At 33.6% G+C, this 24,420-nt stretch overlaps 2 protein-coding genes across 3 annotated transcripts; one reads left to right on the forward strand and one right to left on the reverse strand.

The window, feature by feature from the left end:
* Positions 15,407-23,465, forward strand: LOC18598808 (L-galactono-1,4-lactone dehydrogenase, mitochondrial). 2 transcript variants are annotated; one of them, XM_018121817.1, is made up of 7 exons: positions 15,407-16,177; positions 17,251-17,501; positions 17,912-18,097; positions 19,038-19,458; positions 21,454-21,594; positions 22,161-22,335; positions 23,140-23,465. In XM_018121817.1, exons 1-6 carry the CDS (start codon positions 15,554-15,556, stop codon positions 22,317-22,319), a joined length of 1,782 nt encoding a protein of 593 aa, XP_017977306.1. In that variant the 5' UTR covers positions 15,407-15,553; the 3' UTR covers positions 22,320-22,335; positions 23,140-23,465. The 2 variants fall into 2 exon arrangements, with proteins under 2 accessions (XP_017977306.1, XP_017977304.1); XM_018121815.1 differs by lacking the exon at positions 23,140-23,465 and having other exon boundaries at positions 22,161-22,669.
* Positions 23,321-24,274, reverse strand: LOC18598809 (cysteine-rich and transmembrane domain-containing protein A). Its single transcript, XM_007028500.2, has 3 exons — positions 23,897-24,274; positions 23,703-23,787; positions 23,321-23,410 (listed from the first exon to the last, which is right to left on the reverse strand). Exons 1-3 carry the CDS (start codon positions 23,934-23,936, stop codon positions 23,365-23,367), a joined length of 171 nt encoding a protein of 56 aa, XP_007028562.2. The 5' UTR covers positions 23,937-24,274; the 3' UTR covers positions 23,321-23,364.

The raw sequence follows: 24,420 nt of genomic DNA on the forward strand, positions 1-24,420 counted from the left end.
TTTTTCTTCTTAATTTTCCACTACAAATATTCTGGTATTTATCCAATCCTACCACAATTAAAATCCCTTGGTCTTGACAAGTTCTGGGGTGAAAAATTTACCGATTTGGCCCCGGGATGAAAAATTTACGATTTTGCCCTTATACTCCGAAATATACTGGAATCTCATTATTTCTACTTTTCAACCTAAAATAACGCTAATATTGATCAATATTAACCAAATGGGACAAAAAAATATTTTATAAAAATTCCCGTTTAGTCCTCTAGTGGCAAAATTACCATTTTGCCATTGTGCTCCAAAAATACCGGGAACCACAAATTTTCATTGCTAAACATCATTTTATACTCCAATAATCAATATTATATTTTAAATAATTATTCTTGGTCAAATGTGATCAAATTTTGGCTAGAAATCTCCATTTAATCATCAAATGGTAAAATGACCATTTTATCCCTAATCGGTCAATTTTCCTGATGGACTCCAAACTGGACCTTGAACTCTGAATCACTGTTCTAAGCTATTCTGTGGGTTTCAAAATTTTTAATTTCCTCTTAGAATTTCTATTTGAACTAGTTCAAGGCTCGATTTAACTTAATTGTACCACTCGGTACAATACCGTGTTTTAATCGAGTTTGACAGGGTCTCACAGCTTTGTACTCCCTTTTCTGATGGAGCGTTTTGTTTAAGTCCTGCAGTTGCGACCACTTATAATGAGTGTTAATAGAGACCTTGAATGCCACTTTTCCCTCTGCACAACAAGCGAAGGTTCTAGGTTATTGTATTCTCTATTGCAAAACATAGCACCCATGCACATGTGAGCTAAACCTAAAAATAGTTAACCCATAATGTGCAACACACTAGATAGGTGAAATTTATTATTTTTACACGCTATTTAGAATAAGTAAAATGTTGTTACACGTCATGCATACATATTCTTACACATCAAGTATAATTACTTATTTGTTACATGCCATGAATGAATCCTAAATGGCACGTTGTTACACAATATGCCATGTTGAGTATGCGATTTTAACATTACACGCCATACATGTAATGCTAAGCTAGACCTAAAAACAATTAACCCATAATATGCATCACGTTAGATAGAAAAAATTTATTGTTGTTACATGCTATGCAGACCAAGTAAAATATTGTTACACGTGATGCCTATATATTCTTACACGCCATGAATAAATCCTAAACCCACGTTGTTACACGATATGCCATGCCGAGTATGCGGTTTATACACTACACGCCATACATGTAATGTTGAGCTAGACCTAAAAATGGTTAACCCATAATGTGCAATACACCAGATAAAAGAAACGTATTATTGTTACACGCTATGCAGACCAAGTACAATGTTGTTACACGCCATACCTATATGTTCTTACATGCCATGTATAATTACTTATTTTTACACATCATGAATGAATCCTAAACTCACGTTGTTACACGATACACCATGCCGAGTATGCTTTTTACACACTACACGCCATACAGGTAATGCTAAGCTACATCCAAAAATAGTTAACCCACTTAAAGAAACACACTAGATAGAAGAAATTTATTATTGTTACATGCTATATAGACCCCCTAAAATGTTGTTACGCATCTAAACCATGTAAGTTAAAATGTTATAATTCACTCCATAATTTAGGCAAAAATCCCAAAATCACGAAAAAAACAGAAAAAATATATCACTATATAATCCTAAACCCAAACGTTTCATAAAGAAACATAGTGAACAAAAAACCTACAAATAAAATACAAAACAAAAGAAAATTCACCATTGACTCACTAATCTCTTCACACAATACCAACATTGTTGCTATGATCTAAAACTTTACTCCGAACTAAGTCAAACATTTTGGTACCTTTCGAAATGGCGAATGAATCAACCATTCTTACTTGACCCTATCATTTGGGAATAATGAATAAAATGCGATGGTGTTTTATTTTAAATACCTCACTCTAATATGCATATCATGGAATTTAAAAAGGTTTCCTTATGTCTGTAATTTTGTTTCTATTTAAATTTATGACGTGTCACATATTCTCATCATGGTGTGTCACATATTCCTTCCATGGCATGTCACATATTCTCATCATGGAGTTTCACATATTCCTTCCATGGCGTGTCGCATATTCTCACCATGAAGTCTCACATATTTTCACCATGACATCTCACATATTCCCTTCATCCCGTGTCATATATTCCCTCCATGGTGTGTCACATATTTCATCCATGGCATGTCAAATATTCCTTCCATGGCATCTCACATATTTTTTCCATGGCGTGTCACATATTCTCATCATGGCATGTCACATATTCTCACCATGGCGTGTTATGTGGGACATTTTTAAACATGCCGTCAAATATTGTTGTTACATGCCATGCGTAACAAATGACAAATGACCTACTATGGCATGACCAATTCCTCCTTTGGGTTCACATCTTCCTCCTTTCGATTCACCACAGTGACAGGGATTTTTGGTTTCACATCATTCTCGACGCTTTGGATTCATCATGATCGGTTCCTCCTTTGGTTTAATATCAACCTTCTCGTACTATCTAAATCCATTTTCAATAGAATATAGTAATGCATATGTTAGCTATACTCAATGAACAGTTATACCAAAAAAGTAACACAACATTTACAAAAATAATTAGTTATTTAATTAGATGTCATGCCTATATGTTCTTACTTGCTACACGTTAAGTTTAATAACTTATTTGTTACATGCCATGAATAAAAATACCCACATTGTTACACGTTATGCCATGCCTATTTTCTCTCCATATTCTAACAACATTCCACCCAAATGGCTATAGGGGTTTCAACAGCTTCAAACTAAACCCAACTATCATTGAACAACAAAACACTAAACCACATTCTCAATCAATATGGCAGTCAAATCACTAAACCCTTTCAAAAATACAATAAAAAAATCGACATTCACAGACTTACTGTGTAATAATTGTAAACTTGTTCAAACACTTTCCTATCTCTGACCATGAATTAAAAGATCGTATAATAGACCGGTCGTGTAATATGCACGTCATTTATGTTTATTGCAATGTTTGAAAAATAAAAAAAAAACCATCTCTTGCAACATGAGGATGTTTTAAACAAAATTAGAGTGAACAAATTCTGGAAAGACTTATTTTCACCAATATGCATGGGAATGAGAGTACGCGTGAATGAGGAGTTCTCATTAAGGGCATTTTTATCCGAAAATCTTATCTCTTGGTTAAGAACAGTTAAAATTATGCGGATGGTTATTTCCAAAAACACTTGATATTTGAGGGCTAAAAAAATTTTTGCCCAAAATTTTTTCGTAATCCAAGATTTGCTGAGTGAGTACTTAGATAAAATTTAACACGACTTCACTTTGCTTAGAAGATTGCTGAGTACCATCATTAATAGAATTATGTTGTCATTGATTGGACTTGAATCTTGTGAGACAATTTCTTATATTTTAAAATATCTTTTTATAACTTATTTATTCAAAAACCTGTTAAAAATTACTTTCATTTTTCATTAGAATAAACTAAAATATTAAATTAAATAAAATATGATCTTGCATAGCAAATTATCAAGTTCAACAATTAATAATTTGACAAATTTTTATTCATTAATCAAAAGCATCCACAAACCATATAAAGCTAAATACAAAAATCAAATTATCAAATAATATATCTATAAAATAAATTAAAAAAAAGACTCATAATTTCAAGATATTATTTGACATGCAATATTATTTTCTATTAGTTAGATTTTGTTTGGATCCCAAACTATCAAATTAATTAAAAATATATATTTTTTATATTTGGAGAAAAAAGATTCGAACTTTACTCTTTTTGAGAGGAAGAACATGTACTAACTAATGAACTAAATGCTCGAGTGCAAATTAATCAAAAATTATTTAGACATGAAGTATTTAAAAACTTAATTTTGATTAAAAATTACTTACAATTGAAGTTTAGATAAGTTGTTTTCAGAAAGTGAAAAAAAGCAGTTAAGGACCGAGAAGAGGAAGCGTCACTACAGGTATCAAAGTAAGACTTTAATTTTTGGACAAGGAGAGTAATTTAGGTTTTGACTTTTTTTAATAAATTCTTAAATTATAGAAGAATTTTTTTTTGTTTTTCCATGCAGTATTTATATATTAATATATAAATTACTTTTTGATAAATTTACTTTGACTTGGAGTCTTTGACCCCACCCTCTACAAAATTATAAAAAAATTAATGGGTTTATTTGTATATTAACTACATAAAACTCTAAATAAGTAGTATAACAACTAAAGTTTTTTGGTAGGTGATGACACCACTTCCTTCAAGGTAGGTCCACCCTTACTAGGAGCGGATTTAAGAATTTTTTTGAGTGGTGTCATAAATATTCAAAAAAAATTTAGACATGAAGTATTTGACAACTTAATTTGTATTGAAAATTACTTACAATTGAAGCCTAAATGATGTGTTGTTTTGAGAGAGTGAAAAATGCAGCTAAGAACCGAGAAAAGAAAGCCTTAAATAGTAAGACTTGAATTTTTTGAGAGTGAGAGCAGTTTAGATTTTGACTTTTTTAATAAAATCTTAAATTATAGAAGGAAGCTTTTTTGTCTTTCCCGGTAGTATTTAAAATCAAATAATCAAATAATATATCTATAAAATAAATAAAAAAATATTCATAATTTCAAGATATTATTTGACATGCAATACTATTTTCTATTAGCTAAATTATAATTATAAACTCAAATTATCAAATTAATCAAAAAGTATTTAGAAATGAAATATTTAAAAACTTAATTTGGATTGAAAATTACTTACAATTGAAGTCTAAGTGAGTTGTTTTGAGAGAGTAAAAAATATAACCAATTACAGAGAAGAGGAAGCGTCACTGCAGGTCTCACTAAGAAAAGGAAGTGTCATTGATGGTCTCAAGGGTAGAACTTGAATTTTTTGTGAGGGAGAGTGGTTTAGGTTTTGACTTTTTCAATAAAATTTGAAATTATAGGATTTTTTTTTCTTTCCATGTAGTATTTAAATATTAATATATAAATTACCTTTTGATAAATGTACTTTGACTTAGAGTTTTTGACCCTAATCCCTACAAAATTGTAAAAAAAAATTAATAGTTTCATTAGTATATTAATTACACAAAATTTTTGATACCTAGTATAACAAGTAAATATTTTTTTGTAAGTGAGTGGTGTCATGTGACATCATTTCTATGAATGTAGGTCTACCCTTGAATGGTACCTTACCCGAATCTGCTTTGTATGATTGTGATACTTGGTGTTCTTTCTCAAATCAATAACAATCTAGTTGTAACAATACACCACATACACAACTTGTTTCAACCCCAATTCTTAAAGAAATCTTTTCATCTAGTGCATTTCTTTTCCAGCTTGCCAACTTTATTTGCAACAATATGTTCTCCTTGTGGTTGAGAAGACAAAAATTTCCTAACATCAAGGTCACCTGCCATATCTATATATGTGAAATACTCATAAAAAAACTCATCTCCCACATAGAGATTTCATATTTTTCTCTCATAATCTTAAAGGCTAAGACCTACTTCACAATTATAGAGCTTTATTAATTATAGATGGATGAAGTGGTCAGTTGATAAGCATGGTAGATGTAGTATGTTAGAACACCGAACTGGAAAATGTAAAAATCAACTTCAAAACGTATATCAATGCCATTATCCTTAAGGTTTTATTCGCCCCCACTTGTAGTGTGTAAAAGGGTTATTGACTTATAAACCTAAAAAATATAATGAAGGCCAGTGATTGATGTCATTTTACACTAATAAAATCAATCCACTGAGCACTCATCGAAGTATGACAAGATTATCAAACTTCTATGAAATTTTTCTACAGCAAAATGATATAAAAGAAAACTTGGAGAATAATTGAGAAAGGAAGGAAAGATGTTATTGTTTTCTGTTGTACGTTCTGTTGGTAAATGAAGGTCTTTTTTATAGGTTTAGATGCTTGTTCCCAACAGGCACAGTTTGTGTTTGTTTCAAACAGTCGCAACTGTTGATATTTTCTAACAGAGATTTAGGTTTTCAATTAGGTGTTTTTAGTTGTTTTTCTTAGTTTACTTTAACTTATGATGAGTTGTTTTAATTTAAGTTGTTTTATTTTAGTTTTAATTTAAAATGCTTTTAGGTTTGGTTGGTATTGATTTAGTTTTATGCTTTTGTAGGTGTGCAATTAAAATGGCTTCAATTGGTGTAGAAGAGTGCATGAATGGCTATGTGCTTCTCTTATATATGTTTCAGTATTTTGAGTATACCTCTCATTTTAGAAATTTAATTGACGTGATTGTTAATCCATTGGAAAGCTAAGAGATAGGGCTACAACTTTCATTTTTATCACTTTGCCCAGTTCGACCCAAATTGAGGGAAAAATTACATCACAAGTTGATTAAGTGTAGTAGAAAGTATTGGGAGACTGCAAGTGTGGCACCACAGTGCCAAAGAATTGAGGTCGCAGTGCCCAAAAACCAAATAGTTGGGTGTCGCAATGCAAAAAAAGTGGGGCTGCAACACCAACACGATATCTTGGGCACTCTAATTCATGATTTGACTCAAATTAGGTCTTTTTGGAGCTTATTTAAAGGCATTTTTAAAGCAATTGAAGGCAACAATTAAGATAGATTTTCTCTGAAGAAAAAGTTTCGTCAAGGAAGTAAGAAAGCAAGGAAAAACTCTTGGAGATTGAAGATTGAAAACCTAATAAATTTTAGTTTTCTTTTATTCTTTAGTTTTTTTTTATACATTCCTTGTTTTGTATTGATGGTTAAATATTTTTGGATGATATTTTTAGTAGTTATGAGGAACTAAGTTTCTTATCTAGAATTGTAATTGAACCCAATATGTAGTTTAAATTTTTAATACTTTTTCTTACTTATGATTGATAGTGTTTGAGTTGTTTATTTTAGTCCTATAATTAATGCATCTAGTTGACTAACCACCACTTAGATAGATAAGGTAACCCAAATGAAAACTTGGAAAAGAAATTTTAGTGTAAGCCTTAAATGAAATAACATATGTTCAATATCAATTGCATGAGATGATTGATTTAATTTGCGAGTAGGGGAGGAATACATTTACATGTCATATGTAGCCAATTTAGAGTTTAAGCTTAATGAGTCTTTCTTAATTGCAATTTGCATGGGAATATAGTTGTCACGACTTAATTTTCAAGCAATGACCGGCGCATGGGCCCAATGGGCATAGCCCACAAAGCCCAAGCAAGCCTATTATATAATCTTGCTCAACATTCCATCAACTATTCTCAAGTCACCTTTCATAAGTCCAACTTATAATCACTTTAATAATAGGCTATAGCAATCAAGAATTTCATTAATATAAACCCAAAATGATGTTAACATTTCAACTCATGGTGGCATTAATAGTTAAAATATACATATTTTGTCTAAGACACGTATCTTAGTACTTTACATCACATGAACGTATTCATAAAACAAAATGACTCTTGACTTCCAATGGAGTGACCACAGTGAAGGTGCAACTACTGAATGCCAAAATACCTACCAAGGAGACGAAACTACATGGACACCTCGACCTAGGTTCCAACTGCCTCTTGATCTGAAAACATGAAATTGAAAACAGTGAGTACAAACTCAATGAGTGAACATAAGAAGGGAACAAGCAATCGATAGGAAGAATTTGGAAATCATGATGCACTTGTTTCAAAAATAATGCAATTGATTTAATTTCATACTAAAAACCCTTCCTTTCAAACTTTGATTAATAACCTCATAGTGTTGCAAAAACCCATGATAAATTCATGAAGTTAAATGGGTGAAAAATATGTCAAAATCAAGCAAGGTAGCAAGCATGGTAGCAAGTTTCTCGCTGCAATGAGAAATAATGTTAGTTTGCATATGTTTTAGTTTTTCTAAAATATCTCCCACTAAAAAAGTTCAATTGTCCTGATTTTTAAACCATTAGAAAGATAAGAGGCAGGGCTATAACTTTTATTTTTACCACTTTTCCCAGTTCAGATGGAAAGGTGGTCAAAATCTTCATCAAAGTGAAAGTACTGCATTAGAACTCGAGAGTTTCTCGCTGCAGCGAGATTTATTCTTGCTGTAGCGAGTTGCTAGTGGCCAAAATAGAATGTTTCTCGCTGCAGCGAGAAGCAGGGCACCTAAATGTAAAAAAGACCTCCTTTGCACTAAAAATCCATTTGGTGCTGCAATAAAATCAATTTGCAAGAAAATGAGAAATTCTCATGGTTCATCAAGCCGATTTCAACATGCCATACAATCACATTTTACAATCACACACATTCTATCACATATCTATAGATATAATCATATATAACACCTACACCACCCCACCTTCCTCAGCTTTTGTGCACTCCTTACACGCACAAGGCAATACCACCATATGTGCACTCCCTACTCACACATTTCAATGTCATCATGTGTGCACTCTCTACTCTTACACCTCATTATCATCATTCAACATTATTTATCAATACACAACATACATTCAAATATGTATACAAACACAATATAGGAGCACATGAATTCATCATCTTTACACATTTCACACCTTTTACAACATAAAAGCATTTATCAAGGGCTTCCTCCCAAGCACCCATTTTTAATGAAAAGTTGGATAAAATCATACAAATAATTCATCTTAACACAATTCTATTTTCCAAAACAATTTTGAAATGCAAGTTCACTCCCCAGTATTGTTGAACCTTTAATCGACTCTAACCTCCACTAATGGTTCAAATGGGGTTGTGGGGCCTCGTTGGAACCTATCACGCACAAAAACATCACAACCAATCCAATTTACATTAATATCACTCCAAAAGCTAGTTTCTAATTCAAGTTCTACCAGTCATTCCTAATTGGCTTCTAACCATATCAAATGGCTATTCCTTGCACTACTCTAATCACACTAAAAATGAATAAACAACCTCAATAATAAAACAACTCATAATCCTAATTACTAGCCATTATCAGCAACTTAAAACCAAGTCTAGTTCATCACTCACCTTAGGGTTTCTTTATAGCTGAATTCTTTTCCAATAGCTTCCAAACAAATGTGGAAAGTCTCTTTCTCTCTCTCTCTCTCTCTCTCTCTCTCTCTCTCTCTCTCTCTCTCTCTCTCTCTCTCTCTCTCTCTCTCTCTCTCTCTCTCTCTCTCTCTCTCTCTCTCTCTCTCTCTCTCTCTCTCTCTCTCTCTCTCTCTCTCTCTCTCTCTCTCTCTCTCTCTCTCTCTCTCTCTCTCTCTCTCTCTCTCTAAAATGTCCAACTAGTGAGAGAGTGTAATAAGGAAAGGTTTTTTGAGGGTTTTATGGTGAAAAAGTAAAAGAGCACAAAGAACTTTGTGAAAGGGTGCACAAAAACATGAAAATCAGGGTTAACTCGAGGAAATATATAGAAGTTTCAAAGCAAGCTTCCATGGGGGGTGTAAAAACGTGGGAAAGGAAGAAGAAGAAGAAGAAGTGCTGGAAATTTGAAAAACCTTCTAGAAACTTAGATATTTATGCTTTATGTTTATCCATTTTCTCATGAAATTACCAAAATGCCCTTAACAAGGTCATTTTATCTTTCCATTGCCTTTATACAATCTTTTTACTTCTTTGATACTTAGACAAGGTCCATAAGGGTCTAGAAATGCTCGAGTTCATGAAAATTTAAAAATTTCAACTCGAGCTGCAAAATGATCGTTTTACCCTTACCGTGAAAATTATCGTTATTTCTATCTTCTTCATTATCTTACCTTCATTCATTCAGTCATTCCTTCGGCCTACTTGGACCTTAATAACGTTAGAAAACTACTTTCAGGGGCTCATAAGGAGAAATGATGAAATTACCCTTGGTCCGTGTTATCGCGTCTACTTCTAGTTACGGGTCTCTAGAGGTCCAGATCTCACAATAGTAGATTGGTTAAAAGAGATATTTTTATAAGAACATCGAAAGAGACTTATAAATACATTAAAACTCTAAGTTAACAACTCAGTTATCTAATAAGTAAAAAGAGAGTAGAAAAGATTCAAATGAAGTCTTGAGGGGATATTGTGGTTCTAGACTTTGTTTGATTGATTTTTATAATTTAAATTGCGACTCTTGTTATTAAGTTTAGTTGCTTTAGTTTTTAGTAGTTTTTAAAATTGATTGTTTGAATAAGATTAAATTGTGTTAATTTTAATACTTAATAAAAGATTTTGATGCAATTCCTTGTGGAAAATGATACTCTACTTTTTATTATATTACTTGTTAACAATACGTGCTCTTATGTGGTAAATCCGACAATAGTACCAACCTTAAAACCACACGTCTGTTGTGTGTTGTGTTCCTAAAGATTTGGTTGTTATGGGGCGAAAGGTGATTTTATATGTTCTGATTGCAAAAGGTTCAGGGCATTTTTTGTTGCTTTGGGTTTGAGATTAAGTTGTTAGCCCTGAGTTGCATCATGTTTTGATTTGACAAAAAATTACATGTTATCTTGAACTTAATATGAAGCATTGAAATTGTTTCAAATATATTTTTAATCCCCTAACGTCACATAATTATTTGAAAAGCTATGTATCATTAGAAAATATCATAAAAGCTTTCAAACAATACGTATTCAACTAAGAAAATAAAGAGTAAACATGTCTTGGATTATTATTTGATTGCATAGATAAGGCAAGGAAGAAATAGTTGAAGAGAGGAGCCAAAAAGCTAAAAAAATCTCAAGACACAAGTCAGTAGTCAACCTTAGAGAAGCTCAAGTCGATCCAAAGGTAAAAAGAGTGCAAAAGTTGAAAAATATAAAGCCATAATCAACCTTGTTATAGAAAGCTCTAAAGAAATGAAAAATTAAACAAACATAGTCGACCCTAACTCGAGTATAAGAATTTGTTTTTTAGACTCTTGCTATCTAAGGACCAAAACGTTGGGTCTTTCCTTTAGGGAAAAGGAGAAGGTCATGTTATTTTGCTTTTCAGAGGGATTGGTGTTTTGAACTTGGGTTCCAGGCTCCACCATGGCTAGGATTAGGAGCCTCCTTCATGACATTGCTTTGGACTTTTTGTTCTTGGTTCTATCCTCACGTGTTTTGTTTATTGTGGAGGTTTTTCCTGTTTTTGGAATAGTAGGTAGCTTGTGAATAGGTTAAGCTTTCTTGTGAACTTGCTCGTTTTGTTTTTAGGTTTCGCATAGGTTGTGGAAAATTATAGGTTGCCAAATAGGGTTGTCAACGGGTAGAGTAACCTATAATTTCAAGATACCCGAACTCTAACCCTATAAAAAATCAACTACCCTAACCTTATTAACTACCCGAATAATTTTAAAAATTACTACCCGAACTCTAACCCTATTACATTTTTACTATCCTATAATTACCCTAACTCGTTTAAAAACCCGATTAGATTAAAAAATTATTAAAATTTTCTTCATGGGTACCCAATTACTCGAACCCGTATACATATACAATAATATTTCTCTACGTATTTCATAAAATTAACTACTAATTAAATTAATAAAAATAAAAATAATAAAATTTAAATTTAAATAATAAAAAACAAAGATCTTAAACATAAACGTAGATAACTAAAAACAAATATCCATACAACGATATAAACTTAAATAACTATACATAAACATCCAAATAACAACATAAACTTAAATAACTAAACACAAAGATCTAAACAAATAACATAAACTTAAATAACCAAACACCTATATCCAAACGACAACAATATAAACTTAAATAACTAAAATAAATATCCAAACAACTAGTTATAATATAAAGTGTATGTGTTAAAAGACATAATATAAAAAGTATGTGTTAAAAGACATTACAAGTTACATACTATAAAGTGTGTGTGTGTATATATATATTACAATTAATAATTTTATAAGTTATAATTTTTATAATGTTAACACAAAATAAAAAATAAATATATTTATATTTGAAGTATAGATATACTAAAAGTATTAGTATATATATAATATAGTAATTATATTTCTTATAAATGAACTCAATATATATAATGTATATATATATTTAAAAACATTACAAGTTAATTAATAATCATAGTTTAATGAATTAATTTAATTAACTATATAAGTTTGTCTTTAATTACATGAAATTAAAAAAAATAGTTAGATTCCAAAACTATTCTAAACTCAAAGACTCTCTTTAAGTATATATATTATAAGTTATAATTTTTGTAATCTTAACACAAAATAAAAAGTAAATACATTTATATTAAAAATGTATATAATAGTAATTATATTTCTTTGTAATATGATATGATATTCATATTATTTAAACATAATTAATAATCTAATAATTTTTTAATTTATATATATTAATGTCATCATATTAATAATTTGAGTAATTATATTTTTAATATTTTTGTCAACATTCAACAAAAGAAATTGTTTATCAAGATGGTATAGACTTCAGGTACCCAAAGAATGATACCTGAATGCTACTCAAACCCGATTCAGGTAGTGATTTCACTATTCAAACTTATTATAGACACCTATTTTAAAAAAAAAGGCTTAAAAATAAAAATTAATAAAAAATAAATAAAAATAAAAACTAATAAAAAAAATGATGGATGAACAAGAAAGGACTGAACGTGTGCTCAACCCTTCCTCCAGTTCAGCATTATAGGGCATTAATGCCCTTGAAAGGTAGCCGAATTTGGGGAGGAGAGGTCACCTCCGGCTACCAACTCCTCTTGTTTACCAGAGCCTTGTGAAATCATGCTCAGAAGAGCATGATTTCACCTCTGGATTGTCCAAATTTTTGGACGATCCAGTTCTTAAAATGGGGGTTTCAAACCAATCTAGGGGGGCAACAATCAGCAAAAAAAAAAACCTAAGAAAATCCCTAGCAACCCACAAAATAAAAAATCCCTTGGTAGCATTCAGCAACCAAAATCCCTAGGAACTTAAAAAACCTAGCAACATCAAAAAACCAAAAAAACTAATCTACTAGCTAGAAACAACCACAAATCCTCAACCAAAAAAATAAAAAAAATCATCAAAAATGCGCAATAGGGGAGGAGAATAGTTGATTTTTGTTTTGAGGGAACTTTTAGCTGATTTTTAGGGAGATTGAGAGGGTTTCTAGGGCGGTTGTTGTGGGAGATGTTTTGGGCTGTGGGTATCCCGATCGGAGAAAGGCACAAGGAGAGAGAGAAAGCCGATCATCGTTGAATAGAGAGAGAAAGGTCCGGTTACAGGGGTGGGGTTGGCGTAGGGAAGGAAGCGGTGAAGAGAAATCAATCTGAGGCAATTTAGGGGAGTAGATCTAGAGTCGATTGGTGGGGTTTGGAGAGTGATATGGAGGTTTTGAGGTTAGAGAGAGTGTGAGGAAGCCTGCAAAGGATTTAGGAGGAGAGAGTGGAAGATGTCGGCACTGGTGAAGAGAGAAAAAAAGGACAGTTTTAGAGAGAAGTGGGAGGAACGACGCTAGAGAGAGAAAATGAGAAAGGAAAATGGTGAGAGAAAGGGAAAAAGGGGTTTTTATACCCAGGTATAAGAGAACCACACGGCACCGTTTTAGGGGAGTGGACATCTGTAAGGGTTAAGGCCTAAACGGCACCGTATAGAGCAGTGTCACAGGCACAAACGGTGCATTTTGAATTCTGCCTTGTGGGCCTCAAGAAGTAGATCGGGTGTAGCAGATTTGGGCTTCTGTGGGCCATTGAGCTGGGCTAAACTGAGCCCAGAAAGGTATAATCTTTCTCTTTGATATGGGCTTGTTTCAATTGCTTTTGGGTCTAACCCATTTTGTTAAATAAATACATTTTTTGTTATAATTTAAACCATATTAGGAAAGGTTATTTATATATAATTATATATATAATATGAATGTTTATTTTAATCAAAATAAAAAAATAAAAAAAATAATAACTCATTATACAAATATAAAAATTATAAAAAATAATAATAATATAATGGAACGGTTATTTGAGTACTACTATCTAAAAAGGGCAAAAAGTTGCCTTTTTCGAGTGGATGTTTTTTGAGAGTGAAGTTCGAGACGGATTTTCACCGAAGCATCGGGATAACTTCGAACTCTAAACTCCAATACTTGTTAAGTCAAATAATCGTTGTTAAAAAATAATATATATTAAAAAAAAATAAATTTACATAATGTTGCATTTGAACTTAAATTAATATAATTAGTTAATTAGCTTAAATAAATATTACTAAATAAAGTTAATTTAATCATTTAAAAAAAATTAATTAATTGTTTATTCGATAAGCTATATAATCAAGGTAAATATTAATCAACAACGTTAATTAAAGGATATGGATTTAAATAGAAAACAAAAATTACAAAAGAAGAAAAAATAAAAAAATAAAAATAAATAATCCATAAAAAAATTATTAAACACATAATTGGGTGAATTATGAACCACTTAAGTTAATAAACGCGTGCATGTAGATATTATCATTTTATTCTGTCATAGCATGCCTCATTTATTTTGCAAATGGTGCGGGAGTTCCGATGATGAGATTTCCCTAAAAAACTTGTAGAGACGAGTTTTTTCAAGGATATCTCTAGGTGAGAAAAATTTCGAAACTTCACCAAAGCGTTGGGATGGTCTTCGAATAATTTTTCAATAAAAAACTGCCAACCCCATTATTTAAAATAAATAAGTCATGACATCATTTTACGCTTGCATCATGTGTATACGTAAAATCGGATAAAAGACCCAATCGATCAATTTAATAAAAAATTTAGTTAATAAGTAGGGATTAAATCAAAAGTAGGCTATAATAGGATAACTTAAGATTAAATGGTATCGTTCGCGAAACGGGAGTCACAGAGGTGTTAACCCTTCTCCGTGTGTAACCGCACTCCCGAACTCATCTCTAAAAAACGTGGATCAGTTCTCGTTCTTTTGATGGACCTAAAATTAATTTAGGACTCCGTCGATTAGAATCGGGTTAATAGGTGACCAATCACATCTAGATAAAAAAAATTGGTGGCAACTCCTAAACTACTTTATTTTCACCGACGTTTGGCTGTTGGGTTTTCAGACCCGCACGTTACGATATTTATCTTATAATAAGGTACCCGTCGACATCCCTATAATGCCAAAGGCTTTTTGTGCAGCCTAAATTTGTGTAATTGTGCAGTTTGGTATGCCCATCTCAGTTTCTTATGCCATTGGAGTCTCTAGCATAATATGCTTAAAGACTTGTTATGACATTGCTGATAGTGGAGGAATAAACCATCATTAAAAAAAAACACAAGTGTACTAGAGTAAAGAAAAAAGAGAAAGAAAATGACATGGGTAAATAAACACAAGATTATAAGGAGAAAATGAAAAAGTTGGAAGTGTGGTCCATGAAAGTAAAAAACATACTACTTACTCCTCAGCTTCACCATCCCAACTAGAAGACAACATTAGCAGCTGCCTTCCTCCTTCCTTTACAAACCAGCAAAGCGAAGCAATGATCGTAAACCAAATAAACCCAAAACCTCTCATCCATTGATCCATCCTTCAAACCCCCCTTTTCACCATGTTTCGCACTCTTTCCCTTAAGCGCTCTTTCCAAACCCACCTCAAAACTCTCATCCATTGCCCTCAACCACCTCCTCCACTGCCGCTCCCTTTCTCTCCAATCCGCACGCTCTCAACCGCCTCTTCCTCCGACTCCGAGCTCCGTAAATACCTCGGCTACACCGCCCTCCTCATCTTCTGCGGCGCCGCCACTTACTACTCCTTCCCGTTCCCCGACAAAGCCAAGCACAAAAAGGCCCAAATCTTCCGTTACGCCCCACTCCCGGACGACCTCCACACAGTCTCCAACTGGAGTGGGACCCACGAGGTCCAGACCCGACATTTCCACCAGCCCGAGAATCTTCAGCAACTAGAGCAGTTGGTTAAGGAGTCGAACGATAAGCGGACTAAGGTTCGGCCCGTCGGGTCTGGGTTGTCTCCGAATGGGATTGGGTTGGCCCGTGGAGGGATGGTGAATTTGGCGTTGATGGATAAAGTGGTGGAGGTGGATAAGGAGAAGAAGAGGGTGAGGGTTCAAGCGGGTATAAGAGTGCAGCAATTGGTGGATGAGATTAAGGAATATGGCTTAACTCTTCAGAATTTCGCTTCCATTAGAGAGCAGCAGATTGGTGGCATTCTTCAGGTTTGTTCTTTTCATTACGTTCTTTTGTCTCTTATTAAAGTTATTTATCTTTAGGATGTGGATTATATTTTAAGCGAGCTTCATTCTGTTGTTACTTTTGCTACTTTGCCTGCATCTAATAGCAGAAAAAGCCTGTTTTATTGTTATTTCTGATACTTGCATTTTGCTTCAAAAATTAAATATCTAATTATTTTATTATAAAATGCATGATTTTACATTTTTATAAAATGATTATATCAAAATTTGTCGATGCATTTCATTTCTTCGTTTTTAATGAGTAGTAATTTTGGTTTTTTGTTTTAACTATTAGCATTTACTTTGTACATTTTTTTGAAGAAGTAAGGTGCAAAAATTAAATTGCAAGTAGCAAAAGTAGCAACCTGATGAAGCCTTAAACCTCTATATATCTTATGTACATGGTGTGTTTGACCTTTGATTCAGAAACAGTGTTTATTTTCGGCCTTAAAAATAATCAAGATTGTAGAGGAGGCATGTTTAGTTCCCTTTCAATTTGGCTTTTATTTGCTATGTATGCCTGAAGTGCAACTTAAGCGTAGTTGATATGATTCTACTCAGTTCTTAGTGACAAAATTTTTCATGCCTTAGAACTTTTTATGTCCTCTAGAATGTACTGATATCTTGTGCTTCAAATACAAGAGTTGGGAACTTTTGGACCATGGTAGACTGGTAGTTTTCTGAAGGAAATGGCTAGACAAATCCTAAGAACTTTTTATGATATACAGGTTTTTGGTTCTGTAAAAGGAAGAGAAGAAACACAATGAAAGAAAAAGATAATTTCACATCTTGTTGCTTGTATTACATGGAATTGGGGTTTTGATGGTGTCCAAGTGTCAGGTTTGTCTTATTTTGGTATATTTTTCATTATATAGGACTGTCCGGTGGTGGCATACAATGTCCTGATGGTTCTACATGTGAATTTTGGATGAAGTGGAAAGTTGGGGAGCAAAGCTTGTTTCATTAATAATTTAATGAAGTCAATTGCTTGAAGGTGTGGCCTTTTTTAGTTAACTATTTTTATCTGACCTTCCTCTTTTTCATCTTCTTGTCTTCAGGTTGGTGCCCATGGTACTGGAGCAAAATTGCCTCCCATTGATGAACAGGTCATTAGCATGAAACTTGTTACTCCTGCCAAGGGAACGATTGAGCTTTCAAAAGAGGAAGACCCAGAGTTATTTTATTTAGCTCGCTGTGGTCTTGGTGGCCTTGGAGTGGTTGCTGAAGTCACCATTCAATGTGTTGAAAGACAAGAGCTTGTGGAGCACACAAGTGTCTCAAACATGAAAGACATCAAGAAAAACCACAAGTAATTTCTTTTTTATCCTTTTGTTACCCTGTTCCCAGATCTCGGAAGAAACATAAGTTCCTAATATCTCATAAAATTACTGGCAACTTGCTACTTGATTATCAATACTTAGCCCTCTCTGACTTTCGATAATTGTCTTGTGGATAATAAGCGTTGATTATGTCAATTTGTAATATATATGCTTTTACCATGATTTATTAGATGCTCAAAATTTGCATCAAGATGAAGTTTGATTGGTGTTAAGTCATGCATTACATATTTTGCAAATGGTTATGACGCTTGACAATCCATTCTTTTGAAGTGAGTTTGACTTGGAAATATAGTCTTATTTTTCTTCTCATATATCAAAGAATTAATGGAGGAAGTATTTGATTCTCAAACATTTAAAGCTTTTTACCTTTTCCTTGTAGGAAGATACTGTCTGAGAATAAGCATGTCAAGTACCTCTACATTCCCTACACTGACACTGTTGTGGTTGTGACGTGCAACCCTGTTTCAAAATGGAGAGGTCCACCCAAATTCAAACCCAAATATACTAAGGATGAGGCTATGCAACATGTTCGTGAGCTCTACAAGGAATCTCTTAAGAAGTATAGGTACTGCTATTGTCTTTTGATACATTTCCAATTTGTTGAAATAAGGCCCATGGAAATGATGGTCTTGTTTCTTTTTGCCTTGTAATAGCCTGGCTGGAAATTACTTTTTTTTTCCCCTTAATCTTCTTTTACTTAGTCATATTTATTGGTTTTTATTGGTTTGAATAGCCTTGTTAAAGTAACTGAGAAAAGGTGAGGAAAGAATAAATTTGATATATTAAATGCATGACTGTTTTGAATTTGGTTTCTTTCTCTGTTTTAACTTTCTTACTATTGAATTTCTTGTCCATCGTCAGTATAGTAATGTGTCTTAGTCAGGGACTCATTTGGATTGGTTTGTCAGGAGTTGCTGGCTGGAAAGTGGAAGCTCTGTTGTTTCTTCTTTACTATTGTTTAGGGTACTGATGTAGTTGATCCCTATTATCTGCTTGAAAACTTCCACAACACTGTCTATTCTAAATACGATGGCTAATAACCTCAGAGAATGGGATTTCTACATTGTTCTATGAACAAAAAAAGCAATTATGTCCTCAATTTATTGACCAAATTGAATTATAATAACCTATAAAAATGGAATCAACCAAACCATTTTTTCTTTGCATATATCCTCAGAGTGAGGGAGTTTCAACATATGATGACCTTTTTAGAGGAGAGGTATGGCTAACAATTAGGTTGTCCCTTGGCCAAATTTCACGTGACTTTGAACTTTATTCTGAATGCTAAAGGTTAATTCTGGTTTGGCACTCAAGCAGCTGAGAACCATCCCTCTTTTTTGGGTTTTACATGAGGGGAATAGGTATCCATTTTGGTCTTATAGTTTTCATTTTTTGTCCCTGCCTGTTGCTAATGTATCGGTATTCACTTCTTATATGACTTTGTTATGTTTATGTGTCAATTTCAGATTTTCAGTCAATTAACTGCTTAACTTAGTTTTCTGCAGGGCTAGAGAAATTACTTCTACATCTCCTGATAGCAATGAACCCGATGTAAATGAGTTTTCATTCACAGAGTTAAGAGATAAACTGCTTGCTCTTGATCCTCTCAACAAAGATCATGTAATGAAGGTTAATCATGCTGAGGCTGAATTCTGGAGAAGGTCTGAGGGATATCGAGTTGAATGGAGTGATGAAATCTTGGGCTTTGATTGTGGGGGGCAACAATGGGTATCAGAAAACTGTTTTCCTGCTGGAACTCTTTCCAAGCCTAGCATGAAGGACCTTGAGTATATAGAAGAGCTGAAGCAACTCATTGAGAAGGAAGAAATACCTGCTCCTGCTCCTATAGAGCAGCGCTGGACAGCTTGCAGCCAGAGCCCGATGAGTCCTGCTTCAAGCTCAGCAGAAGATGACATATTTTCATGGGTAATTGTTTTCCCTTCATATTCATTCTTCTGTCTTTCTCTCTTTTCTCTTCCAGGGTTTTGCATAAGTTTTGAGGAAAAGACAATGTCAGGTGTTGCCTTTTCCTCTCAAATATGATCTGAAGTGTGCACTTTTCCTCCTACTAGCCATGAAGTTAAGGTTCCAGTACACTTTTCTGTGGGCCGCTAACAGGATGAGAAGATAATTATCTTACTTACAATGACAAAATAAATCTATTCATGAATGGATCATGACAAAAAATTTGAGTGTTCAATAGAAACTTTTCTAATCTGTTCCTTCCCCTTATGTCCTCACATAAATATCCAAACTAGGGAAGTATTTTCCTTTGCTTACATGCTACATTAGTTACATTCCTTCTTATCCCTCGACAGCATAATCCTTGGCCAACTCACCTTGTGGCAGGAATCTATTTGGTAGTGTAAGTAATAAAACATGGGAGTTTAATTTTGGATTGACCTCATACTAATTAAAAGAGAGTTATGAAAAAAAAATTGCATTCTTCCTACTAGACATGAAGCTAAGGTTCCATTAGCTTCACGAAAATGAACTTCCAAAAAATTTAAAATTTCGATATAAGGCATTTTCTGGAAAACATAACATTTTCTATTGTTTTGATGATATTGTGAAAAACAATTTCTGATGTTTGGATTACACAATGGAAAATATTTTTTCAAAACTTATTATTTTCATTTAAATTTTTCATGAATTCTTAATATGGAGAAACACTCATAAAGCATTTCAAATTTTAATCAAGTCTACAGTTTCTTAATATCATAAATTTGTTCATGCTAATTGAACTATGCATTTTTCATTATTATTAACAACTTCCGTAATTTATAACCAACTTAAGGAAAACTTCAAACTTCAAACTTCATAAATACCCAAAGTAAATTATTCAAAACTCAAAATAAAATCTCAATTCATATGTTGATTTGAGTAGCAAATTTTGAAAAAAAAAAACAAAAATCAATGCTTTTGTCTCAGTTGGAAAGAACCCAAAAGTTCTCATTGGCTTGACTTGTTTCAAAAACTTTTCATGGTTGAAGCTTCAAATGCAGCAAAAGGATGTCTTGACAGGTTTGGGTCTCCTTGAGCTTGGCAAAACTGAGGGCAAACTCAAAGAGGAGAGGATCAAGAGGAGCAAAGGGAGATTGAAGGAAGGGAAGAGGAAAATGAAGGAAATTTAAGAAGAAAGGGGGGGAGGAAAGGGAGATTGAACAAGGGGAAGGAAGGAGGACAAGGATGGATCAATGTCATTGGTCTTGACAGCGGCAGAGGGTGGTGACAGCCTGGTTGCTGGTTCTGGTAGAGGGAATGGGTAGTGATTGTGGCTGGTCCTTGTCCAAGGGGTTCAGGGGTTTGAAGAGATTAGGCTCTCAGAAATTGTCCCCCACTTTTTAAAAATGGAAGACAATTTTCCCAAATTTAGGAGCTTTTTCTGTTGACTGGAAGTTGGCTTCCAGTTGACCATGCCATTTTCTGGCATCCAAACAGAATAAATGAGGAAAATGTCTTCTAGAAGTCATTTTTCTGCAAAATCAATCAAAGCCTAAAGGACTTCAGAAATCCATAATCTTTTGCTGTTTGATTTTGTCCCACTATTTCCCCTGGTGAATTGAAATTCTTATGCTGTAAGCATGCAGAATATTAAGTACCTCTGATAATTTGAAATTAGTTGGTATTTTGAGAAGCTTTTTGTTCTAAATGAGTAAATATTGTTTTGGACCTGGGCTAGACATGGAGGCCAGAGTTCTAAAGAGTCAGATAAAAGATTTGGAATCTTGTACAACCTCCGATATCAATGTTTGAAAGTCAAACCAGTATCAGTTTCTTAGAGAACTTGTTACTAATGACCTTACCTTTTCTTGATACGATAAAATCAATGCAAGGTCTGCTATGTGTGCTAAGTAGATAATATTTGTGGGTTAGTGGCTTGTACTTCTCATATTTAAATCTGCTTTATTTTTGTGTCAGGTTGGTATTATCATGTACCTTCCTACAATGGATGCTCGTCAGAGAAAGGAAATAACAGAAGAATTCTTCCACTACAGGCATCTTACACAGGCACAGTTGTGGGATAAATATGCTGCATATGAACATTGGGCTAAGATTGAGGTAGTGAATATATCTTGAAAATTTTTCTTTTTTAGCATCGTCTAAGAGTAAAATCAAAGCCATGATCTATATAGTGTCTGCATTGTCTCCAGATGAATGTTTCTGTCTCATAACTTAAGGTTTCTTGAAGTTCTCGCATTCACCAAATTCAGTTTGAAACTTCCAATGGGATTAAGGTATAGGGCTTCAATGCTTGACTGTTATTAAAAAAACCGATACTTGCTCCAATACTACAATAGGAAATTGGCCATTCTCTTATGCAGGTATGTTGCGACGAATATGGCTGATAGTTCAGTCCTTGAACATTGTTCTGTGAAAGTTTGTTCAGATTAGTCCATAGGGTCTGATGTTTGTGTCATCCATGTCTCTGTGTGAATCCTGTAAATGTTATGCAGAAATCAGGTTAAAGCTTATGCAGGGGTATGCATATTTGTGCATGCACTTGAACATGTATTTTGTGACTGAATTTAGGTCATTTATGGTGTCAATATCACACAAAAGTAAGTTAATGTCTAATAAAACTCATGCTGCTTGTTTAAGCATCAGTAATTTAATGCACTGTGCAGGTTCCAAAGGATAAGGAAGAACTTGAAGCTCTGCAAGCTAGGCTCAAAAATCGTTTTCCAGTGGAGGCATATAACAAAGCAAGAAGGGAATTGGATCCCAACAGGATCCTTTCTAATAACATGCTGGAGAAGCTGTTTCCATTATCAGATAATGTTTGAAAAGCACACCCTATTGGTTAGTTCTTTATTCATTGCAAATCTTATGAATTTTAAAATGGCATATGGCCTGTACTTTTGGCCAATTTAGTGGAAGCATCTTCAGCAATAAGCTTGTACACCAAAATAGAAGGATATTAGGACATTCCATGTATTATTTAGAATTTTTATACGAATTATATGTCCTTCCAAGTGTGAGTACTTATTGATGCTACCCAACATTCAATCAAGTTCAACTGGATCTGTGGTCAGTAAGTAGAAAAAGTAATTTTGAGAGTAATTTCGGAACTGTATGATATTAGTTCTACCTTATAGGTTATTCCCTTAAATAAAGTTCATAAATTAATCTTGTATTTTAAAGTGCAAGCTAATTAAACGATTCGAGGTTAAGCAATATTCTTTGCCTAGACAATATGCATTTCTTGACTGTCTCCTTGGGTTACTATATGAAGCATATCTATGATTTTTTTTTATTATCAATACCATTTGATTGAGCCTTTGAGAATTATGGTTTGCAAATTCTGCTCTCTGAAACTGTGGTGTTCTATGCATCTTTTAGCTTTTTTGATGTGAAGCATGATTGCTATTTTGCAAAGCCTTTGGGCTTTGGTGATAGAGCTTAAATTCGTGCTAAGAAGAGAACTTGATCCCAATTTCGAACTATATAGCTAGAGAACGATTGGATATTATCCTCAAACCTTGGCCTTGCTACTTTAACCTTGATGCTTATCCTCAAACCTTGGCCTTGCTACTTTAACCTTGATGCTGGTTTTTATCCATTTTGGATTCAGTATATTACTGGTTGGACCTATTTTAATTGTAGGGGATTTTTTTGGCGGAAGTCAGGCGTGTGCAATCTTTTTGAGGTTAGTCTTAAGCCATAGAATCTTTTTGAGGCGTGTACAATGAGCAACTCCGTATAATCTTTATTAAATTCAACTCTTGTATACTCTGTTACAACATATGACCAAAATCATAGAATAACAGTTTATAGAACAATCAACAGTATTCAACCAAAGATAGGCTTCATGTTTCTTGAAAGCAGCGTTTAGAAGCAAGTTTCACAGAGCCAACAGCAGCAAAGCGCGAATAGGCTGCAGTTGTAAGAATGACAGCAAAAGAAAAAAAAAATGTTATTATTAGCGTGAAGGAAGAAGAAAAACATAAAATACAAGGTTAGTGATCATGATTGTATTAAGTTGTCAAAATGCCTCATCATCAATTAGGTGCCGAGTAGTATTCAGTTACGGATATGGCAATCTGGAATACTTTGTCAGAATATTTGAAGCCAGTATCTAGAAATGCGTTCAACTCTTTTGATAGAATTCTGCAGGTGCATTTGCATAAATTTGTTGCAGAAACTGATATGGTATTTGTCTGTCTTACCATCCCTCAATGAAGCCTCTATCTCCTTTCTTCTTTGTCCGAGAGAAGCTCTTCTTCTGAGCAGGAAGATCCGCAGTAGGATATCCTTTGGTCAAAAACAAAGAGAAAAGTAAGTTCTCAAATCCTCCATCATGAAAATAATAATCTAGAAAATGCTGTGAGTAGAAATGGGTGTTTTGGAAGAAAGGTGGAACCTGCTGGGGGTTGATTCTCCTGTGCATCTGACTTGGGCATTTCGGAAATTGGAATAAACAGAAGCTTTGTTGGAATGTGTTTCTAGATGACTATTGTGTCCAAGGAAGTTGTCGAGACGATGAATCTTTGGTAGCTAGCTACATATCATTTTATAGTGGGTTATGTGAAACAATGGACATAAATTTTATATTTACCTCTCTAGGGGCGATAATTAAAAAATATGGAGGCAGAGGCCGACTTTAATCAGGTTATATCTGGTACAAATAGAACTAGAATTAACGAGAAGGAATCCCGGCCACCTCATCACATTCAAAAAGTAAACCAAAAGCTACACCCAAAGAAGAAAAACCATTACTTTGTCAGTAAGGAAAAACAAAAGGCAGGAGGGACATCACGCATAAGAGCAAGAGTAGAGTTTGAGACCAATGGAATAAAGCTAATACGCGTAACAATTATTCCCAAAATAAAAAATAAAAAAAAAAAAAGGGTTAATACGCGTTAATGAGCTGGGCTAATTCTGCCC

The sequence above is a fragment of the Theobroma cacao genome, chromosome 5 (assembly GCF_000208745.1).
Source record: "Theobroma cacao cultivar B97-61/B2 chromosome 5, Criollo_cocoa_genome_V2, whole genome shotgun sequence".
NCBI lineage: Eukaryota > Viridiplantae > Streptophyta > Magnoliopsida > Malvales > Malvaceae > Theobroma > Theobroma cacao.